The sequence below is a fragment of the Paramisgurnus dabryanus genome, chromosome 17, assembly GCF_030506205.2.
Source record: "Paramisgurnus dabryanus chromosome 17, PD_genome_1.1, whole genome shotgun sequence".
NCBI lineage: Eukaryota > Metazoa > Chordata > Actinopteri > Cypriniformes > Cobitidae > Paramisgurnus > Paramisgurnus dabryanus.
The window spans coordinates 27,044,114-27,062,768 of record NC_133353.1 but is presented as its reverse complement, the minus strand read 5'-3'; the positions used below and the strand labels follow the sequence as shown (position 1 = coordinate 27,062,768).

At 35.9% G+C, this 18,655-nt stretch overlaps 1 protein-coding gene across 4 annotated transcripts in view; it reads right to left on the bottom strand.

Annotated features, from left to right (window-relative positions):
* The window catches only part of kidins220a (kinase D-interacting substrate 220a), an 84,958-nt gene that overhangs the window by 49,135 nt on the left and 17,168 nt on the right, over window positions 1-18,655 (bottom strand). For all 4 annotated transcript variants that reach the window (XM_065288464.2, XM_065288463.2, XM_073812299.1 and 1 more), the window contains exons 19-22: window positions 16,723-16,960; window positions 15,243-15,331; window positions 12,619-12,763; window positions 12,337-12,499 (exon numbers count right to left, since the gene is read on the bottom strand). In XM_065288464.2, coding sequence (XP_065144536.2) covers window positions 12,337-12,499; window positions 12,619-12,763; window positions 15,243-15,331; window positions 16,723-16,960 — 635 coding nt within the window. The remainder of the gene's footprint in view (window positions 1-12,336; window positions 12,500-12,618; window positions 12,764-15,242; window positions 15,332-16,722; window positions 16,961-18,655) is intronic.

Here is an 18,655-nt window from a genome sequence, read left to right as displayed (position 1 = left end):
ATAGTTTTATTTTATCTGTCCAAGTCTTTATTTACTAGAGATTGAGTCTTGGGGTTTGGGTTCAACTTCTGCATCCATTTCTATCAACACGTCTATCTGTGTTAAGTTCAATCAAAATGGAGCGAACATTTAAACCAAGAAACTAAAGTACAGAGAAACTCACTAAACTAGCAGGCCATAATAAGTATACCCATCTATAAATAAATGCGTCTGGCCAAAAAGCTTAAAAACAACAGCTATCAGATTTATTTTTTTAATTCAAGAAAGCTGAGACCTGTCCCAATGCAGCAATCAACTGGAACACAATGGAAAGATGTCAAAGGATGTTTGTTACCGAAAGCTTCACAGGAAACAGAAAGAGGAATTTTAGCAGTAGTTTAGTAGTTTGAGGAACATGGTCAATATGACGATTTTCTATTTTTATACAGCCCTGGGTCAAACATCTAGAGCAGATTTATTTCAATCACATTCTTTAAAATAACTTCACAATAAAGTATGTTCTGTGTCCTCAGCCAAGACAGGGATACATTCACCTTCCATAAACCATAACAAAAACAACTAAAACCGAGCATTTCATGAAGATCAATCTCAATAGACTATGTGATGAGTGTAATACTTCATGAAATCCCTTACCAAAGCTAATTTGGCAGCCCATCAGCCATGAATCCCCGGTTAACAGGTGATGCTATTTATCCTACGTCTTGTGTTTTATTCCTCACCCTTAATATAGTCAATCTATGAGGTTTTTCTGTTCCAGGGTGGTTGTTAGGACCTTAAGGGCTTAAACAGGCCCATTTCTGCTCTTTGTGCAAAGCTGTTGGTAATACTCCATCTTTCATCACATGTGACTTCCAGTCTTAACCGCACGTCTGACAGGTTATTGAGTACATTCTTTTGTTTTTACACCCACGTTTTCCCCAGCCAATCTCAGCACCTTGGATTTGCTGACATAACACCTTAGAGTTCTGTATGTCAATGCTTTCAAACCGCTGGAATGGTTAAAGAAAAATGAATGGGCCTTGACACTTGTGAGCTGGCATGATGGCTTTTCCTTTATTCGCAATAATGGGCCAGAAAATGGCTCGATAGACCATTACAGCAGCAATCCGAAAAGCATCAGAGTACCCTTAAATCGCTCTGTACGGCCCTCAGCCTCTTCCCTAGTTTCAAACTCATCTCAGCCGTCACAAGGTCACTTTGTGCCCCCAATAAATGCACTTTCTATCCTAGATAGGGGTTTTGTGCTTTGGGAAATAGATGCGATTTTCAAGAGCCTAATGATTTTGAGGGCCTGTGGGCATCTTGGCAAATAATGGCTGCACTTTTAAATTACTTACAGTAGTTTCGTCCACCGAAGAGTTCTTGAAGCATCAGGTTCGTGGACAATAGCTTCCCTCCAAGAGCAGAAGAGAAAACACCTCAGGGTTGTTAGTGGCACAACGAGATGCCGGAGACAAGGATGGTACGTGACAAAAATACAAATCGTCAACGCGGAGCCGACAGGAAAGCGAGAAGTCCCGACTCAAAAGCAAGAGGTTCAAAAGAGCAGAATAAAGGAAGCCGTCTGCTTTTGAGGAGAATTATTTAAAGGCTTATTAGGGTTTTCACATAAAGGAAAATCACATAAATGCGCTTCAGAAGGCGCTTTTATCGCCGAGCGTAATTGCGACTAAAATTACAATAATTGTACCAATTAAAGTAATCCTGAATGAACGATATGTCATCTTAATGTTTCAGTACTTGGGAGAAGAGCCTGTCTAATTAGCTCCAATAGCCTTCCACGTATTCACTTCGAGTGTCATTAGTTAGAAAGTTTCGGAGAAATCGCCGCAAATCCTGGATTTGGAAGCCAGCACTGAGAGGCAATTGTTCCCACAATGAATAAGCCGAGCATTGTGACAGGAAGCATTGTGAGAGGGACAAGGCTTTTGAAAGCGGAAGGCTTTTCGTGCACTTTTTCCACCGGTGAATGTCACACAGAGTTGGCACGCTGCTGCGGTGCTGAAGGAGACTGAGAGAGAGAGGTGAGGGAAGTGTGGATGGAAAGGTGAGGGGGCGTGTCCTCGTTCCTACGCTCTCACATTCGGTCTCCCCGCCGATTGGCTAAGCGGGAGCAACACGCTACGCCAACTCTCCTGTTGGGTTAATTAACAAGGGCCCCTTTCAGAGCAGGGGGGTAGGGGACATATGTTACCGGGCCAGAGCCGACTGATAAGGGGCTACTGGGCATGTTACCCGGCCCACTCAGGTTCTGTCATACCGTCCTGGCACATGCCGGACACCAGATGTCGGAGCAGAACCGGCTCGGCGGGCCACACCTCGTAACAAGCGAAAACCGGAGCAAAGAGCCATAAATAAACTCTCAGTGGACCTGACTCTGCTCAAAAAGTTGAATACAGATCATGGGCACCAGAACATTTGTCTCTTTTTCTCTCTCCATTTGGACTTCCGTCTGCTTTCTTTTTTATGGCGAAATGGCCAGAATGAGTTTCACTATGAGCCTAAAATAATAGCCACGAAAACCCAAAAACATCCGTGACTCATGGTTCGACAGACATACAGAGGGGAGACCATTAAAAAAGTTTATCCAAATAGAAAAATTCTCACATAATTTACTCACCCTTAAAAAATGGTAGAAATATGCACCCCAGCTGTCACTGGGGCTGTACCATTTAAAAAGTTCCTAATGAGTACCATTAGATACATATATGTATTAATTTGGTATGTACAGTAGTGTTAAATTTATGCATGTACGGGTACGGGTCGGGTAACGAGCCAAATATTAACTGGTCTGGGCTGGTGCAAATTTATAGAAGTAGTCCATTTTAAAGATGGGGCCCATTGACTTACCATAGTATTTTTTATTCCTACAATGAAAAGTCAAGTCAATGGACCCCATCTTTAAAGTGGACTACTTCTTTAACTTTGATATTATCACGGGTGACGGGTCGGATCTGGTGCTGAACTTTGCGGGTACGGGCTGGAGCGGGTCTCCAAAAATTGACCCGTGCAGGACTCTGCTCTGAGGTACTAATATGAACGCTTTAGGTACAAAGCTGTATTTTTTGAAAGGGTACAGCCGCAGTGACAGTAAAATAATCCAAAGGACTCCAGTGAACTCATAAATGTCTTCTTTAGCAAAATTATATGCTTGTAAGAGACAACAATTTAAATATTTAGATTATTTTGCGATCAATACATCACGTATCCATAGAAACCTGGAATAAGTTCAAACACAGCGCACGTTCAATCTCATTGGTTCTTGCGTGTCTCACGATGAAAGTCAAATATGATAACTAGCACAAACATGCAAGATCCTATTTTTTAAGCCTGAACTACAAGTCCAAAAAGATTGAAAGAGTGTAACAGAAAAAAAGAGCAGAAGTTTGGCAGAAACACAATTTGCTAAACATTTTCCTTGCAATTTGACTAAATGCTGTTGGCAAGGAGGAGTCAGTCTACCAGGAGTAATTTGTATTTTTCCTTTAAGAAAGATACACAGACTTAAAAAACAACTCTGACAGTTTTATACCATTTGAACAGGATGACTGTACTTTTTCTTTCTATCTACTATAGAAAGCATAAAGACCTTCAGACAATTTATTTATTAAAAAACAAGCTATTTGTGAATTGGACAACAATAACAGAGAATGGAAAGGCTTGTTATTTATTTCTTTTATTTATATATATATATAAAAAAATTTATCTCATCTGCATTCAAGTCAAACTACAGACATAAAATGTATTTGCTGCGGTACTGTAGCCATGCTGGAAACACTTGTACACATCCACATGCACTGTGTCTGGTTTAGGTGGTTAATAAAAGTGTGAAACAACCCAGTGTACCTTAAGGACAAAGTAATCTTTGTGTTACGCTGCTTGGACGGATTACTTTAGCCTGCAAAGTCTCAATGTTAATTATAAAACAAGCTGATGTTATTAACAGATTATTCACATTCTGGTGCAGATTAAAGGACTGGCTCGCTTTGAGACCAGACAGTTGTTTCCATACTACAGGCAATATAAGAGGTAACACTCATTTGTGTTGTATTAAACCAGAAACAATCTGTGCAAGTTCTCAAATGCCTGGCGAATTAATTGCAAGCACGGAGTCGTACATGATGTGCTTTTATGCGTTGATGTGGCGATAACAAACTTTGTACTCAAGGGGGGCAACGGAGTTGCCTTCAGATGTTTGTGTCTATAAAAATGTGTGTTAGCAAGCTATTAACATTTCAAAGTAGTTACAATCTCAAATGATTGCTTCTGATAGGTTCATCATAAAAAACTCTCTCATAAATAAAGGTACAGAAACTATCACGGGGACGGTACCTTTTATTTCAAAAAGTACATTTGTAACTAAAGGGTGCATATTAGTACATCAAAGGTCACTGTAAAAAAATTCTGTAGAAATAACAGTATTACTGACAGCAGATTAAAATGTATGTTATTTACTGGCAACAGTTTGTTCAAAGTTAAATGAACATTAACCCCCCATTAACTGGTGCTGTCCCGTGAGCAGGACACCTGAGTTTACTTGAATATTTTGCATGTAAATTTTAATCTATCACGAAAAACTATATATTGTTGGAAAGGTCTAAGAATGTAGTTTTTACATTTCCAAACCTTTTAATAATAATGCAGTGACTGTAATTTATTAATTTGTGACAAGAGTATCCAGCAAACATCACAGCAAACCAAAACCTAATTTTTATGTATAAAATAATACTATATTGCATTATCTTTATTTATTACAATAAATTTAAATCAGTATAAAAAATTTATTTAATATTTTCACCTCCAGACACTTCCGTAAACATCGTTTCATAAAGCAAAACTACCTAAAACAGATGCAAAAAAATTTCTCCAAAACAAAATTCGAGATGACCAGACATGGACTCACGGACATGGATTTTTTTACGAATTATTAATATATTGCTGCCTGTAATTCTGTGAGCCTGGAAACTACAATGTACACAGTGAGTTTATAAACTTTTCACTTAAATGTGTGATATAAATAAATAGTGCTCATACACATCTGTTTAAATAATATCCTCTATTGAAATGAGTGGAAGCTTGGACCCGTAAACAGTATTTCTCACGTCATGACTTAAGGGATAAAAAGGTTCTTTTGAAAGAACCTTTGACTGAATTTGTTCTCTGAGGAACCAAAAATGGTTCTTCTATAGCAGGGGTCGTCAACTACTCTTCTTTAAGGGCCAGATTTTAGTTTAAATTATGAAAATTGTGAATATTTTTACCTTTATATATATATATATATATATATATATATATATATATATATATATATATATATATATATATATATATATATATATTATTTTTTATTGTTATATTTATTATTATTATTATATATGTTATAACTTATTTTGTTTTTGTTACTTTTTGTTATAGGTCATATTTAAAAAAATGCTTTTTATTTAAAAAGATGCAAAGTTCTTGTATCCAGTATTTTGCCTTTTAATGTAATTACTGAAATGTCCTATTTTCTTTTTTTAATATTTTAAAACAGTTGCAGTTTAACATTGCAAGAGCCAAATGCTGGTAATTCAACTATGAACATTGCACAAAAAAAGTGTATTATTTATAGCACTAACTGTAATGCAGCTCTTAAACTTATTTTGTTCATAACTGTTTAACTTTTAAAAATTGTTAAATTTTAAGTATTCCCAACATATAGCCAGTCTTCTCCTAATGACTTAAATTGCACTTCATGTTTTTGTTTTTAATATTTTAAAGATATAAAGGCTAAACTGCCTTTCCATTGTACTATATTCGGATGTGACTGTCGGCATTCGCCCCCTAGTGGCAGCAGTCGCAATAAAATTTCAGTTTAATCGCAAATTCATGTCAACATGGGAGAGAAGCTCATTCCAGTGCAAGAGCCTTTAATCTATGAATATATTTATAGTTAATAATTTATTTATTAGTAATCAATCGTTTTTAAAGGATTCAGATGTAACTGATAAAGTTAAGGGATTAATAATTTTCACCTTGCACACAGTGTTTTGATTGGAACACACTGAAAAACATCACTTCCGGTTGGTTTGTCACATACGGTGAAGTTTTTTTTTGCATCCAAAGCTCAAATTGGATCCGATGATTACGCACCAGCAAATGGTTGGCACCCCACGCAGCCCCTTTCAGACTGTCAGGTACAGTGGAAAGGTAAAAGTAACCACGAGAAAGTTTTAAATCACACAAAAATGAACAGCGGGCCAGATAAAGATGATTGAAGGGCCGCATTTGGCCCTGTTCTACAGCATTGCTGTTTTAGGCACATTTATTTATTACTGTAGGTGACACATTACAACTGTTTTCAGTTTACTTTCAGTGTTATAAAATCCTCTTTTTGAAGAAAAACAATAACTTGACATGATTGTTGAAGAACTAGTTGACCAACTTGACTCTGACATTGTGGTTTGGGTTTTATAAGACTCATCTTACGTAAACTGCCCGTACAAAACGTGTAAATAAACACGCAGACATAAGCGCTGTAAAAGCCTTATAATGACCGACCGTGGAGCAATGTTACAAAAAGGGGTTTTTGCCACTTCCCTCTTCTAGGAATTTGTGTGTGTGTGTACGAAAAAAAGAGAAGGATGTTGAAAACCAAGCTAAACAGGGCAACAAACCCTTGCACTCACACACATAGTATTAGTCCACTGAAGACAAGACCGGGCTTTATGACTAAGATCAAGAATGGCAGATGACCTTTATAACAGACTCACTAACATCGATCTCTCTGACTGGTCACTTAAAATCAGTGTGGACCACATACGAGATACAGTAGGTAGTTTACCAAAAAGTGACACTACCAGGTAGCCGGACAGATAAAGATTTTTAGATATAGATTTTCAAGTTAAGAATGTAATATTTTTAAATCCATGCCAGAATAAAAAATGCTACAGAATTTAGCAGATTCCTTCTGGGCCTGTGGGCCATCACATCTATAACCGTCAAAATCATACGTTTAGCCACATGCTCAGTAAAAGACATCTCCAGAAAAGGATATGGAACGGACGCATGCAGGCCTGTGCTTTGATGGCCGCTGTGCCTTAACCGCGGCTCAACAGAAACAAACGTGCGATCATGTGACCTCAAAAGTGTAACAGAAGGAAGAAGAAGAGCACCAGCACATCTGACAGTTTGTTATCTAAGCAACATCTGTCACAGATAACAGAACAACATGACAGGCCTCTATTTTAGCATCCACAGCGAAAAATAAAAGCCCTCTGTCGAGCACCTGCACCGAGATGTCGGTAAAACTATTGTTAAGACGAGGAAATGAAGGAACGATCTCGGGGTACGAAAAGAGAACGGGTGAGACAAAGCGCTAAAGGGCATCATGGGTGGGGGCTGGGAAAGAGAGAAAGAGAGCGAAAGAGAGAGAGAGAGACAGTGACAGAGAGAGGGGTAGCAGATGCTGACACTAAGATGCTCTGACACATCTATAGCCCCGGGAGTCACAGCATGTTAGTGCACTGTGACAGAGAGCAACCTTTAAAGGCCAAATGCTGAGCATCAGCAGCCTTAACAGCCTCGATTTCCCCTCACAGCATCTACACAAATACACGCACAAAAGCATCTAGAGAGAATACAGAAGCAGATGCAGAAACTGTGTGTTGCATGTTTGTAAATAAGACAATTATTAAAGTCTTCATCCAATGACAGTGTGTTAATGAGGCAGGGACTGAGCATCATACGGTTGTGTTTCTGGATGTATCCTGCTGTCTAACAGTTGCATGTAAACAACTGAAAGTAAACTTCAAAGCTTCACATACAGTATGAGACATCTTGATGTACATGAAATGTGCTAAGGCACAGTACAGACAAGCAGAGATTTCTTACTGCCACCCTCAGGTCCGTGGCAGAATTACACTAAACAGCATTTTAATGTTGGTTTAAAAGCTCTTATATACAAAGATTTTTGTGCATGGTAAAATGTAAAGAAATAGTTCATACAAATAGGAATATTATCTCATAACTTACTCGCCCTTATGCACATACAAACTAATGACTCTAGTGGGTTAATGTACTGTATGTAAGTTTGGGAAATATCCATGGAAACATAAAGATCAGCGGGGAACGTTACAATATGGAGACACGTCGATAACGTCAAAACTCCTTCGTTATCGCATATCTCTTAACTAGTTGTTATATGCATGTTTCATCATGAGACATGCAAGAACCAACCAATACGATTTTACGTTACTGGAACGTCGTCATATTTTAATTTATCTGCACACATAATGTATATTTTCATCAATACACAAAGCATTGGTTGCATAATTTCACAATATTAGTTATTTTCCCTCATAAAAATATAATTTCCCTTCAGTGTATATTAACCCATTAGGGCAGGGGTCTCAAAATGGCTTGAGGCCCATTTCTGAGATGGATATTTCATCGGAGGGCCGCAGAGCTATTTTAACAGTCAAAAAGCACAATATTTCTGTAAATGTACTGTGTAAATTATATTATTTAACATATAATAATACTTATATAAGCAAAAAATATAAGCAATTATTTAATATATAATAATACTTAGAAAAAATATAAGCAGTTATTTAACGTATAATAATACTTAAAAAATATAAGCAGTTATTTAATGTATAATAATGTTTACAAAAATATAAGCAGTTATTTAATGTATAATAATACTTAAAAAATATAAGCAGTTATTTAATGTATAATAATACTTACAAAAATATAAGCAGTTATTTGATGTATTATAATACTTAAAAAATATAAGCAGTTATTTAATGTATAATAATACTTACAAAAATATAAGCAGTTATTTAATGTATAATAATACTTAAAAAATAAGCAGTTATTTAAAGTAAAATAATACTTACAAAAATATAAGCAATTATTTAATGTATAATAATACTTAAAAAATATATGCAGTTATTTAATGTATAATAATACTTACAAAAATATAAGCAGTTATTTAATGTGTAATAATACTTTAAAAAATATAAGCAGTTATTTAATGTATAATAATACTTACAAAAATATAAGCAGTTATTTTAAGTAAAATAATACTTACAAAAATATAAGCAATTATTTAATGTATAATAATACTTAAAAATATATATAAGCAGTTATTTAATGTATAATAATACTTAAAAAATAAGCAGTTATTTAATGTATAATAATACTTAAAAAATAAGCAGTTATTTATTTGTATAATAATAATTAAAAAATATATAAGCAGTTATTTAATGTATAATAATACTTAAAAAAATAAGCAGTTATTTAATGTATAATAATACTTAAAAATAAGCAATTATTTAATGTATAATAATACTTAAAAAATATAAGCAGTTATTTAATGTGTAATAATACTAACAAAAATATAAGCCGTTATTTAATGTATAAGAATACTTAAAAAATATAAGCAGTTATTTAATGTATAATAATAATAAAAAAATATAAGCAGTTATTTAATGTATAATAATACTTAAAAAAATATAATCAGTTATTTAATGTATAATAATACTTAAAAAAAATGTATAAGCAGTCATTTAATGTATAATAATACTTAAAAAAATATAAGCAGTTATTTAATGTATAATAATACTTGAAAAGTATAAGCAGTTATTTAATGTATAATAATACTTTTAAAAATATAAGCAGTTATTTAATGTATAATAATACTTTTAAAAATATAAGCAGTTATTTAATGTATAATAATACTTAAAAAAAAAATATAAGCACTTATTTAATGCATATTAATACTTTAAAACATATACGCAGTGGTTTCTATCTTTTTAATATACATTATTTTATTAAGAATATGTAAATCTTTTCTTAACCTTATCTTAAATAACAGAGGCCTATTAAAACCTTACACTAAACTAACTAATCCCCGAATATATTTATAAACTACTATACATTGTTTCTGTTTTATTGGGGGGGTTCAGTCACTGTATTGACTTTATTATGTTCCCTCTCATTAGGGCTGCAGCTATCGATTCTTTTTGTAATCGATTAATCTAGCACTGAATCGATCGATTAATCGAGTAATCGGATAAAAATTTTGTTTGTTTTTAAACAACCAAAACAAATAATGCATAACGAAAATGACGTGGCTGTAAAATGTTCAAGCATTTGGCTTTTATTTCTAAAAAAAACTGAGGTATTTGGCTCCAAAAAATAAGCCTATTAATTTATTATTTATTATATTTATTTTATTTATTATTAAATTAAGTGCCAGTGCCAACAATTAAGCACTTTAATTTATTAATATGCATAACAGGTTTCATGCTGTAATCTAGCACTGACATCAAAGTAAATATCTGGTTTATGTACATTTCTACACCTGCAGCATTTACCATAAGGCTACTAACATGTAATATATCATTTCTGGGGTGAGCCTATTTGCTATGGTAACAACCTGTGTGTGTGCGCGCGCACGTGCACCTGTGTTTCTGTGTGCACGCGTGCTGTGCTTGAGGAAGAGTGACACCCCAGTCAGACGTTCAGTTGCTTCATTGCATTTTGGTACGGCAGAAAAACATACATTCATTTTCAATAGAACGCTGCATTTGGTTTGCATCACTTGCATTGCGGTGCATTTTAGGTTAAGAATCTGTTCGAAAAAAACGCGTTACGACATCACGTCCCGCTGTATACAGTGAATGCATGCTGAAATTATTGTTGCATGGCTACATAAAAGTTTAAGCATATGATGCATTGCGCGATCGGTCTGACTCGCGTGAGAGAGAATAACTTATGCTAAACTCCAATAAAACAGAGATTATTATAATGGAACAAAATATGTCAGATTACAAGTTGCCCATAAATGATTGCACTGTGGTGCCGTTTTTTTGGTACACACACCTGTAAAGTGCATGCGTGTTTGTGAAGGGGTTCTTTTTTAAGCAATTGAACGTGAATACGAAAACATCAAAGCTAAACATCATATCTAGTCAAACCGCTACAAATACAGTATGGGATTAAAATCAGCGAAAGCTATGTTACCTTGTTTCATCGACGCTTGGTGAAACAGCAGTGGATGTTTTCAGTTCAGATGCTGAATGTAATGATAATGTAATTGATCCCAAACTTTAGACAGTCTCTACCTGCCGTTTATGGACATATTCGCTCCGCCATCGCGCCAACTAAATTCAAAATGTACCACGCGCTATGATGTGCTTCCTGAACATTGAACAACGGTCCGTGTGAATCAGATCTCGGCGCGTGTAGTGCGCGTCATAGGAATTTAACGAGGCTTCGAGGCAGAATTTTTGCCTCGAGGAATTTTTTGAATCGAGTAAATCGAGTAACTCGATGAATCGTTTCAGCCCTACCTCTCATGTTCCATTATTAAACGGTTTAATTAATTTGCTATTATAGTAATATGTAGACAAATATTTATAATAAGTGAAAGTTATCCTAAAACTTTTGAATGCGTAGTCAATGTTGCATAAGCTAGTTGGACAGAACAAATGAATATTACTGCTTTATGCGTAATTGCATAGCAAGCTACATAATGAAATATTAGATATGCTTCATTACAAAGCAGCATACACACTTTCATCCTTTATAAATTTCTCCTTATCTTTCCTAACCTGGGCACCTGATGGCTCTTTTTCTCAACCTTAATTCAATATGTGTTGCATTACATCTCAAGAAAAGATTGCAGCGATTAGCAAGTAGCAACATGGCCCAATTTCAAACAATCAAATTAGTTCTAAATGTATGACATCAAGTCCCGCCCTACCTTTTTTATCATTTCCTGTATGTTCCTGTATAGCTCAGTGGTAAGGGCAAAAGGTCATGGGTTCGAACCCAGGGAACACACATTCTAATAAAAAAATATATATCTATAGCTTGTAATGCACTTTCGATAAAGGCATCTGCCACATATTTCATATTTCACTCGTATATAAGTCATAAGACAATCGCTACTTCTGTTTCATGCCGACCTTAAAGGAACAGTATGTAAGAAATTTATATCAATTAATCATAAAATGGCCCTGATATGTCACTAGACATTAAGAAATCATTTTCATTTCAAATATTTATATCACTGACAACAGGGGTCTGGCCAGGATATTGTCATTTAAAAAGTGGAGTTGCAGCTCTCAACTGATGTTTATGTTGTCATTTTTTGTATTGGCGCTACCAGTTGTGTGATTGCAGTACCAGTTTTAGCCACAAGTTTTGTGATTGCAATACCAGTTTTGGCCACAATCCTACATACTGTTCCTTTAATCTTAACAGTGTACAAAAATATGCACAAAAATGGGCAACGTACTATGTGTCGAAGTTGGTGTCAAGTGTATATAGCACATGGGAGCTCACCTCTCATAGATGGTCTTTAGAGTAACCTGGTCTGAGACCCCATCGGCCTCCTCCAAAAACAAAATGATCCACGAGGTGCGATAAGGCCACTCCTCCGTCAAGTTGATCCAGGACGCCAACCGGTCCCAGTTAAAAATGATCTGATTGGCTCGGAGAAGTCGACCTATCAGAGGACACTTTATTACTATTATACATTTGTAAATGCATCACACTAATCTTTAGCATTCCATGCGAACATTAAACATTCAAGAACGAATGAGCCTATAATGAGGTCGCACAGACCTGTGACCGATACGATGTTGAGCAGTCTTCTCATGGTCTGGGGGCTGATGTCACTAAACCAGTCCTCAGTGACCAGCAGCTTGGTCAGGTCAAAGGACATCTGCCGCGTGACACTGCGCTGCATCTGTCTTCTGCGGTATGTGTCCTACAAAAAGTTTAGAAGACCTGTGTGATAATTTTTTTACAGTGGATATTGACTTTCCGTTACACTGAAAGTACCTGAAGGTCTTTAACTTTGCACATAGTTTCTCAGACTTAAGTTTCAGTTTATACTCCAAACGCAAAAATGCAACATGTATACAACATTTTTAATGCAAGAGTTGTTCAAAGTGGGACATCACTTTTGGTGTTATCAAAATATGTTAAAAAATAATATATGTCACAATCCTAACATCCTATCTATTTATATTTTAAGCTAAATAAAGACATTGAGCTGCAGTGAAATGGCTATTGCATTGGACTGCTCTTCCAAGGTGATTCACTGTTGTGTCTGGCCAGTTTATTGTGCATGACTGGTTGACTGCTGTCCGTTCTGTCATCATGAGATCGGCCTTGCCGAGATGTCTGTTCGTCTCTATGACTGTTAACTGGTCCAGTGCAAGCATAATGCGGAGTTGGTCACGAGCTTTGGAGGGTAAGAGCTTTAAGCCCACTTTGATGTCATTAATGCAAAACTTGTGACTTTACAGCTACTTAGAAACACATGGCCACCAATAAGTTAGCCCCAGAACAACTGGAGGGTTTTACAAAGCCTAATGTAATTCTGTACGGCCTTATGTAATAAAGTCTACAATAAAATTAGTCATAAGTCAGTGTGAAACTAAATGTTTTGTTTGTTCTCTATTGATTTTGGGTGAAAATCTATTAAATTATACAGGATGGATTAAAATGCGGTAAAACTGAAATAAATTGGACTTGACAAAGAAGTAAAAAGATTTAAAGGGCACCTATTATGGCCTTTTTACAAGATGTTATATAAGTCACAGAATGTGTCTGTGAAGTTTCAGCTCAAAATACCCCACGGATCATTTATTATAGCATGTCCAAAATGAGTGGGTGGGAGCAAAAACACCTGTTTTAATGTCTGTACCTTTAAATGCAAATGAGCTACAGCTCCTTACTTCCTTACCAACAGACAATGAGTGCTTTTAGTTAAAATAGATCTGATTAATACAGTCTGAGATAATAGTCTTTAGTGGACAAAGTACAACTCGCTGTGGGTGGAAACTATGGTAATGCAGGACTGTAAGTGGGCGGGACTTTATCAATGTGACCTCAGATTGATAAGAGAATCAAGATGGCATGTCTAATGAGACTGCTTTGGTCTAATGAGGATTAAAAAACAAGAAGCAGGAGGATTTTTTTCACAGTGCCAACACACATGATCTCCAAACACCTTGTAAAAGTGGATTTTGCATAATAGGTGCCTTTTAATAAACATGCAGGTGCAAAGATAACGTAAAAGTTTTTGATTGCTGGGTGTCAAATTCTGCATAAATTCAATAATAAATCCAATAAAGCATTTTAAATAGGGCTGTCAAAAGATTATTCATGATTAATCGCATACAAAATAAACATTTGTTTTGGCATAATATATGTGTGTGCACTGTATGTAATTATTTTGTATAAATGCATGTATGCATTTAAGAAACATTTACATGTACGTATATTTTATTTTAATATATTTTCTATTATATTTAAATAAATAAAAAATTTACATAAATAATTTTTTTCTTAAATGTATGTGTGTATTTATATATACACATAATAATTACACACAATACACACAAAAATATATGATGCAACACAAACATTTATTTTGTATGTGATTAATCCCAATAAATATTTTGACAGCCCTAATTTTAAGCATTCCTGATGCAACTCAATTCCTTTAATCAGACTTCGTCTTTGCTCCTGAATGCCAAAACGGACCCCTGCAGTACCCTTGGCTTGACCTCAAAATGTAACGGGATGTAATTTCACATTATCCAAAAATTTGGCCCGCCGATAACAGAGCTACCCTTTATTCTTCAACGACCAGAGTCTTCGAGGCGAAGTGCTCGTAAATCCGCTAAACAACCTTTCGCACCAAAACGTGCAGATCGGAGGTAATGCCGACCAGGATCTCCGGCCAAGAAACTGCTGAGGTAAAGCGAGAGAAGTGTGGCCCTGAAATAAAGAGGGGCCAAATAAAGGAGGTGGATAAACAGCCAAGCTAACAAACAGCCCTCGCAGGGTGAGTGGAGGAGCCACTTAGCCACCCGCCTCCGTGCCACCGTGCCAGTGCTTTGTCACGGAGACCCACTGCTGTTGCACCCCATCATTAGGCAATGGCATCCCAGCAGGAAGAGTAAACAGACATTAAATCAATTACAGACGCTCTTTGGCGACATCGAGGGTCTCTGACAATGAACCCCCCTCCCAAACACACACAATAACAAATACACAAAACATGTTCTGATTCTCCTTGCTCTAATCTCTGATGGTCTGATATGCACATATACACAGTTTTAGCATTTTAGGAGTAATAACCCTTATAAATGTGTAATTAATGAGTTATTAATGAGATAATAACATAGCCATATGGCTTTTGTCAAACGTTGGGTGCGTTGACTTAATCTTACCCTGCGGTTCAATGCTGTTTTACTGCCCTGTCTGCCCTGCTCCCCGAGACTGTTCTGAGGCAACTTCCTGTCCATGTCCTCTTGCCATGCTACAGATGGAGAGAGTCAGATGTTCAGAGGAGGTATGAGAACAGAAAAGCTGTGCTGTTAATCTATATTAAACACAGTACACCACAGATGATGCAGGCAACAATCATGAAATATCTTCAGCAGTCTTGAAAGAAGTCAGAATGCAAGCTTCAAAGAATGAATGTGTTCAATATCTTGTTATCTAGCTATAAGTCTTTATTTATTATTGAAGATATTTGTGAATCCCAATTCACATATCCATCCTTCATAGATTTCAGTGCCTGAACTTTCCAATAAAATTAAATTAACTGGTTTGCAAAATAAAATAAAAAATCTGTCTTATTTTTGCAAACAAACTTTTTGTATAAATAAATAAAAACAGCATTATTGCATCCTTTGTTTGTCACTTTTGTTGCTGTAAATCCTTACACAATACTGAAATAAAAAAGAGAAAATATATAAAATTTTATTAAATTAAATAATTTTAAATCATATGTTTAAGGAAAACACCACAGTTGTTCAATATTTACTTTGTTCTTACCTCAACTTAGACTTAAAATGAATCTTTTTCAATGCATGCACTTAATCTTTGCACAGTGCATCGTGAATGTGTTAGCATTTAGCATAGCCCCATTCATTCCTTAGGATCCAAACAGGGATGAATTTAGAAGCCACCAAACACTTCCATGTTTTCCCTATTTAAAAACTGTTACATGAGTAGTTACACGAGTAAGTATGGGGGCACAAAATAAAATGTTATTATTTATATATTTTTTTAAGCGGCTAAAAAATGAGAACTATATTGTATGGCGGAAGAACATTTAGTTTGCAACACTTCGACCTTGGTCACGTTTTATTTTGTGCCACCATACTTACTCGTGTAAATACTCATTTAACAGTCTGTAAATAGGGAAAACATGGAAGTGTTTGGTGGCTTTTAAATTCATCCCTGTTTGGATCCTAAGGAATGAATGGGGCTAGGCTAAATGCTAACACATTCACAACGCACTGTACAAAGATTAAGTGCACGCATTGAAAAAAGATAGGTATGTATTAATCCGTCTAAATTGAGGTACGAACAAAGTAAATATTGAAAAACGGTGGTGTTTTCCTTTAAAATTAAGATTTTCAATAAGTTATTATTTTCCAAAGGATAAACAGCAAACACAGAGTATATACTGTAAATAATTTCTGGATGTGAAACAATTTTTGGTAATGTGCACTTGAATGATTTTTGGGAACATCCTTAAACTTTGAGATAATATGCGGACGTATCATATTCATGTCCCAGTATTGGTGTGCCTTCTTTAAAAATACTTTCCCAATACTTTCCTATTACCAGCGCAGTACATAACTGTAATTTTTAGTAAAAGCATACAAACCAGGCCTTAGGAAGCATCTCTGGACTGACCTTCAGCATTGACCTGATCCACATTGGCTGGTGTGGCAATGCAGAGCCTCTTGGCGGTGCTGAGGCCACGACTGTTGAGGAAGACGGGCAAGTGGATGATGTTTCGCATGTAATCATGGCCGTTGATGTTGGAGTCACGCAGCACGCTATTGAGGTTCTGATTTATGGCTTTGATGATGATATGAGGGTCGCTGGCGAAAATGGAGATAAAGGGACCTTTGGAAAAGAGCACTCGAACCTGCAGACACATGAAAATGTTTGCTCTTTATTATGCATTAAGAAACACCTTTTTATATTGTAGTTTGGCTAGTAGATCAAACACACTCATGTCTGAATCTGTATTTGCCACTGCATGTTTTTCCACTTTAATATAAATTAACTTATTTAAAGGGACATTCCACTTTTTTGAAAATATGCTTTTTTTGGAAATATGCATTTTCCAGCTCCCCTGGAGTTAAACATTTGATTCTTAACCAAAGAGTTTCGATATTTGTCCTATTTAAACTTGACTCTTCTGTAGTTACATCATGCACTAAGACAGACGGAAAATTAAAAGTTTTGATTTTCTAGGCAGATATGGCTAGGAACTATACTCTCAAACTGGCGTAATAATCAAGGACTTTGCTGCTGTAACATGGCTGCAGCAGGCGCAAAGATATTATGCAGTGCCTGAAAATAGTCCCCTACTATTAAAAGTAACCAAGCTTTTGATAGTAACCAAGGGGTCTTAGTACACAATGTAACTACAGTAGAGTCAAGTTTTAACTAGGAAAAATATCGAAGCTCCTTGGTTATTTTTTACCGTGATGCTAATTGTCTAATAAGATTTAATGGATTGTGCTAAGCTATGTTAAAAGTGCTAGCGTCAGACCTGGAGATCAGCTGAATGGATTCCAAAACGGTAAGAATCAAATGTTTAACTCTAGGAGAGCTGGAAAATTAGCATATTTTTCAAAAAAAGTGGAATGTCCCTTTAAGGGTAGCTGTTATTGTATTACCCTAGACTATCAATCTTCTGCCTATAGTTAAAATTACATGTAGTGTATCATGTGTCTCTATACACAAACCACTCTGTATACTTACCGTATGCACACACAAACATACTGTAGTGATGGGGACTTTCCAGACTAATTCGAAAGATTGTAACATGTCCAAGTGTCACAGGATACTGATTTGTACACCGTTTAAAACCTTCAGAATAGCATGCATGTCTGGTTTAGTGTCTGCTGTGAATTATGTGCTTACATTGGAGTTCTCTACGCCAACTCAATTGCCTCTTGATGGCAACATGTCCAGTCATATCCGTCATTTATCTTATGGAACATCAGCCTTACCAATTGAAACAATGTTTAAGCTTGAAGGAAAATTTTAATGTGGTAATTCCTATCAAAATGAAAGACAAAACGATCGAAATTTAAAAGAGATGTGGTTAATTGCGCCACAAAGGAAACTTTGAGGGACTTTGAAGGCTCTCTGGTAAATGGCAGATTTCATTAGCAGTGAGCAGGCTGCCAACGCAAGAGGATTATATCCAAATAATGACATTTAGCTGAAGGAAATTCCATTAGTCCAGCTGGGAGAGAGGAATCTCAACTTTCCGAGCTAAACAAGACGGAACTCTGAGCACGGCCGTGTGCCGCGGAGATGCCGAAGAGGTGAAACTGCTTGTTCTTCTCACACATTGGCAATGAGACGTTTTAAAGGAAAACACCACCGTTTTTCAATATTTCACTATGTTCTTACCTCAACTTAGATAAATTAATACATACCTATCTTTTTTCAATGCTTGCACTTTTAATCTTTGTATAGCGCTTTGTGAACGTGTTAGCATTTAGCCTAGCCCCATTCATTCCTATGGCTCCAAACAAAAGTTTTATTTTGTGCCACCATACTTACTCGTGTAACTCTTCATGTTACAATTTTTAAATAGGGA